We start from the raw sequence: 6,000 nt of genomic DNA, 5'->3' as shown, positions 1-6,000 counted from the left end.
TATAGATATCTACATATACATAGAGAAATGCATATATATATACTGTATGTACATATTTATATACATATATATATATACACATATATATACGTATATATATATATATATATACATAAATATACACACATATATACACACACATCACACATACATGCAATTCGCACTTATATTTACATATACATACACACACACATATACACTCGTGTGTGTGAGTATGTGTGTAAGTGTGGTTGTGCGTGTGCGTATGTGTGAGTGTGTGCGTGCGTGCGCGCGGGTGCGAATCTGTGTATGCGTGTGTGTATGTATGTATGTGTGTATGTATGTATATGTGTATGTGTGTGTATGTGTGTATATGTGTGTGTGCGCGTGTGTGTGTGTGTTTGTGTGTGCGTGTGTGTCCGTGTGTGTGTACGTTTTTTAACATTTCTATTTTACCAAAGACCATCTTGACCTTCTTTTGTACGGAATTACCCGTTCTCCAGTCAAGATATTTATCAAGAAGCCGCCACCAATATCAAACGAAACGGTCGACCTGGAAGAGGGGAAGAGAGAGAGAGAGAGAGAGAGAGAGAGAGAGAGAGAGAGAGAGAGAGGAGAGAGAGAGAGAGAGAGAGAGAAGAGAGAGAGAGAGAGAGAGAGAGAGAGAGAGAGAGAGAGATGCTACTTTTTATCTTTACATAAACCCTATCTCTGAATTTATTATTTTGAAGTCTTTTTAATGTTCAGTTTTAATTCTGCTAAATCGGTGACAAGACACAGCACGAGACTGATTGAATTCTCAAAGGAGTCAAAACCGAAGTGATATCAAACAACATCATAGAACAGAGGCAAACACGCGAAAGGTGAACTTTCAGAAATACTCCAATTTTAAAATTCAATATTTAATCATTTTCAGGAAAAATTGTTATGAATAATTCTAAATTCTTATCGCTTCTCTTAATTTTTTTTCTTTTTGTTTCTCTTCTGAAATTACAATTTCGTTTTTAAATAATCTGGATTTGTAACAAAAAAATATTTCAAGATTACTACATAGATATACAACTCTCTTATCGCTATTGATTTCAAATATTGTTCCAAATTCAGCATATATTTATATTTTGATATTTTATTTTGTTCCCATGTCAGTATGATTATTCTGTTCAGTATTTTTTTGTAATTATTTTCCCATAAACTAAGGTTAAGTAAGGAAATTTTTATCGTTTTATTGAACGTCTTGCAAATATAAAACGATAGAGTTTATTGATAGAATTCACATATAATTAGTATTTCATTGATAAAATGAATTTATTGTTGTTGCTGTTGTTGCAATCAGTTTCGTATTATAGAATAATTTTAGATAAAATATTAAAGGTGTAATATTAAATATTAGATAAAATATTAAAATATTAAAGGTGTAGAATATTAAACTTTAAGACATCATAGTGTAATTTGAGTGATAATGTGCAGTTTAGGTATAACGCAACATATAGATGTGCAAGGAGTGGCTGTGTGGTAAGTAACCAACCACATGGTTCCAGGTTCAGTCCCACTGCGTAGCATCTTGGGCAAGTGTCTTCTGCTATAGCCCCGGGCCGACCAATGCCTTGTGAGTGGATTTGGTAGACGTATATATGTATATGTACATGTATATATGTGTATATATATGTATGTGTGTGTTTGTGTGTCTGTGTTTGTCCCCCTAGCATTGCTTGACAACCGATGCTGGTATATATGTATATGTACATGTATATATGTGTATATATATGTATATGTCGTATATATGTATATGTACATGTATATATGTGTATATATATGTATGTGTGTGTTTGTGTGTGTGTGTTTGTCCCCCTAGCATTGCTTGACAACCGATGCTGGTATGTTTACGTCTCCGTCACTTAGCGGTTCGGCAAAAGATACCGATAGAATAAGTACTGGGCTTACAAAGAATAAGTCCCGGGGTCGATTTTGCTCGACTAAAGGCGGTGCTCCAGCATGGCCGCAGTCAAATGACTGAAACAAGTAAAAGAGTAAAGAGTATAGATGTGCAAGTGTTATGTATTGTGTTCAAGCTTCATAATATGTCAAAGAATTATTTAGTGTGTTGTAAGATTTTAATTTAGAGAAGCGTAACATAGAGAATTATAGCAATATAAAAGTCTACCGTGGAGCGGTTTGTGCAGAGTAATTGTATAAAAAATATTGTATGATGTAATGTTTAAAACTATTCTAATGTTTTATTGCTTCAAGTTAATGCAAGTCCTCCTTTATATTTAAGGTAGGATATGATTTGGGGAAGATATGTTTCTATTTCTATTTTTTTTTACTCTTTTTACTTGTTTCAGCTGACTGTGGCCATGCTGGAGCACCGCCTTTAGTCGAGCAAATTGACCCCCAAGGATTTATTCTTTGTAAGCCTAGTACTTAATCTATCGGTCTCTTTTGCCGAACCGCTAAGTTACGGGGACGTAAACACGCCAGCATTCGGTTGTCAAGCGATGTTGGGGGGACAAACACACACACACAAACACACAACACACACACAACACACACACACACACCACACACACACACACACACACATATATATATATATACATATATACGACGGGCTTCTTTCAGTTTCCGTCTACCAAATCTACTCAAGGCTTTGGTCGGCCCGTGGCTATAGTAGAAGACACTTGCCCAAGGTGCCACGCAGTGGGACTGAACCCGGGACCATGTGGTTGGTAAGCAAGCTACTTACTACACAGCCACTCCTGCGCCTGTTTATTGTTTTTTTTTGTATTGTTTTGTTTTGTTTTTTAGGTGCTGCATCTACATTTAGTTGCACAGTAATAAAAGTAACGAGAAGTTATGAGACAATCATTGTAAATTCGAAAGCAAGCTTCAGGCAAGCCGAGTCCTAAACTGAGTTACACTCACCAACTGTGGCCATTTTATTCTTTAGAACAATCTTTATAAAATGTAAGATCATCACACAATCTTATTTACTCTTTTCTATGAATATGTTGTGCTTATGTAAGAAATCAATGTTATAAACCTAACAGTGAGAGTCCTAAGAAGAAATATAATCTCTCGGCAAGTCGATTGTACGATTTTAGATTTCGGCTTCAAATTTTTTATCATTTAATTCTCTGCTGATTTAATTTTATTTATATGACTTATCGGTTTATTATAAGAGTAGGGAAAAAGTTAACAATGAAAAATTGATCTTTCTTACATTTCTATATAACGTAACTTTTTCAAATGTAAATAATTGTACAACAATCACCACCAAATATTTTATTTGCTTACTTTTAATTGTAAAGGGTTTAGTATTTGAAACATAGCAATAGGCGTTATTATAAGGATAAAAATTATAGCAAAATTAACAGAAAACACCTAAATAAATATTTTTTCCTTTTTACTAAATAGGTTTTAAAATCAGACAAGGAAGGATGAGGTATAAGTAAAGACTTCAAACTTGAAATATTCAAAGCCACAGTCGAACCAATTCTACTATAAGGCTCAGAAACCTGGACGTTATCAAAGAAGCTTGAGAGGCGGTTGGATGGAACCTACACTCGCCTCCTTATGAGAGCTCAAAATCTCTCGTGGAAGCGCCATCCAACCAAAATGCAAATATATGGGAAATTACCACCTGTGTCATCTCTTGTGAAAGGTAGGAGAGCCCAGTTTGCTGGACATTGTTGTAGAGCTGAAAAAGAAGTAATTTCTACTCTTCTCCTCTGGAAGCCATCTACTCGCAATACCAGAGGGCGCACACTCTCCTACCCTGATGTAATCTCCAGGGATACAGGCATCCAGCAACAGGACCTCCGTAATGCCATGATGGACCGTGAAGTCTGGCGTAGCATGGTAAATTCCATTGTCTCGACCACGGTCGAACAATGATGATGATGATAATGATATTCATGTATTTTTCCCTTCTCTTATAATAAACCGATAAAAGTCATATAAATAAAATTAAAAATACCTGTTGTTATGGGTAGAAATTGAGGTTGCACAAAGTCTTGGTGACTGTTGCTGATTTGTCGACCAAAAGATCGGCAGTTCACATCTTTTACATCGATGTTGTTTTGTATCTTAATACGTATATCTTTAAGAAAATTTACTTAAGAACAAAGTCTCAAGTTTAGAGGCGAGTTGTTGTCATTTAAATCAATCCCAGGACTTGACTGGTACTTATTTTACCGAAGGACGAAAAAGAAAGTTGACTCTGGCGGGTTTTGGATTCAGAATATAACTGTTTCTACAAATTCGCCGCCATTTTGTCTGACACATTACTAATTCCAAAATGCTTTGTCTTCGTTTATAAAACTAATAAGAAGTTTCGTGCAATTTAGAAAAAAAAGCGGGTATTTTGGAGATGAAGTTTGATCTCGTTGCACTTTCCTTTGTCTTTCAGTAAACAATGGCTTCTGGAGAAAACGAAGAGAAAAAGAATCAGTTTTACATCAGTGTGCCAACTTTAGTGATTGTCATTGTTGTACTGACAGTGTTGTGTGTAGGATCTGGTGTGTTGTTGGGTTATTACCTGAAGCTGTCACCGCAAACTACCAACGCTGCTGAATTTCGTAATCTCATTCAAGTTGACGACTTAGAATTGAACAAACAGAAGTCATGCGAAAAGAGGGATTTAAAGGCGAACGTTGAAGCGATGAGGCAAGTGTTTTTGATGTAACCACATGACATCACATATATAAACACACCCTTCGATACATATATTCTTGAGTTCGTGTGTATGTATGTGTGTATGCGTGCGTGTGTGTGTGCGTGTGTGTATGTGTTAGTGTCTAATATGTGTGTTTGTCAGTGTGTGCGCGCATATGTATGTGTACGTGTGTATGTATGAATATGTATGTGTACGAATGTGTATATGTACCTGTGTAATACGCATGTGTATGCATGGATATGGGTGTGTGTGTGTATATGTATGTGTGTAATCTATCTGTGTGTGTGTGCGTGTGTGTGTGTGTGAGCCGATTTGTGTGTGTGTGAGCCGATTTGTGTATGTGCGCGCGTATGTACATGTGTGTGTGTATATCTACGCTTGTGCATATATGTGAAAATGGATTTCTTCCATGAACCAAAACAATTCCAAATGTCCAAGAGATTTCACGTAAAAACCATCTCAACCCCAGTCTTTTATCACACAGTTGCACTCATTTCGACAGTTCCTTGTCACTAGCACCAGCGAAAACATCCGATTTGAATGTTATCACGTTCAAGCTTTCACTTAAAAAGTAACCATACCAACTTTCAAAGTTTAAATTCCTGGCTTTGATGTTATCATCAGTTGAACAATATAACATAGTTCTTATACGCACAATTCACGCGTCTTTACGGTAGTCTTAGATAGATGATTAGATGGATAGTTGGATGGATGGATGGATTGATGGATGGATGGATGGTGCAGACATGTAGATTGATGCACAGGTTGACAGGTAGGTGGAGAGACAAATAGACGTACAAACAGTAGATAGATAGATAGACAGACAGACAGACAGACAGACAGACAGACAGACAGACAGACAGACAGATAGATAGATAGATAGATAGATAGATAGATAGATCGATAGATAGATAGAGATAGATAGATAGATAGATAGATAGATAGATAGATAGATAGATAGATAGATAGATAGATAGACAGGCAGACAGACAGACAGTCAAGGGCAACGGGTTATGATTTTGGAAAGGTAGAACGTATAGTGTGTCAGTTTCTTAGTTTAAGAGTTGTTTATTTATTCTAATTCTAAAATAGTCTGGAAACATCTCTTACACTAACTTAACAAGGTCCACACCAACACCAGAACAATTAAAAACAACGGTGAGAAAGAGAATAATAAATGAATAAATCCTGAGTCGTTCCATGATCTGATGAGACGAACTTGAATATAAAACGAATATAAGATAATTGCAAATAAAATAGAAAATTTTCTGGATTGTTTAAAGCGTTTTAAATTTGTTTTTAACTGACCTAATGCCAGGTAAGTGGAGAAGGAGGTACTGAATATC

At 35.9% G+C, this 6,000-nt stretch overlaps 1 protein-coding gene across 2 annotated transcripts in view; it reads left to right on the top strand.

The window, feature by feature from the left end:
- The first annotated feature begins 718 nt into the window (after positions 1-718).
- Positions 719-6,000, top strand: part of LOC115210583 — a 28,537-nt gene continuing 23,255 nt past the window's right edge. Inside the window, exons 1-3 of one of the 2 annotated variants that reach the window (XM_036502666.1) lie at positions 719-842; positions 2,785-2,943; positions 4,388-4,644. In XM_036502666.1, the coding sequence (XP_036358559.1) occupies positions 4,394-4,644 (251 nt within the window). In that variant the 5' untranslated portion in view covers positions 719-842; positions 2,785-2,943; positions 4,388-4,393. The remainder of the gene's footprint in view (positions 843-2,784; positions 2,944-4,387; positions 4,645-6,000) is intronic. The other variant, XM_036502667.1, reaches the window with a different exon arrangement.

Source organism: Octopus sinensis, linkage group LG4 (assembly GCF_006345805.1).
Source record: "Octopus sinensis linkage group LG4, ASM634580v1, whole genome shotgun sequence".
NCBI lineage: Eukaryota > Metazoa > Mollusca > Cephalopoda > Octopoda > Octopodidae > Octopus > Octopus sinensis.
Note: the sequence above shows the minus strand (reverse complement) of the source record. Positions and strands in the feature narration are given on the sequence as shown.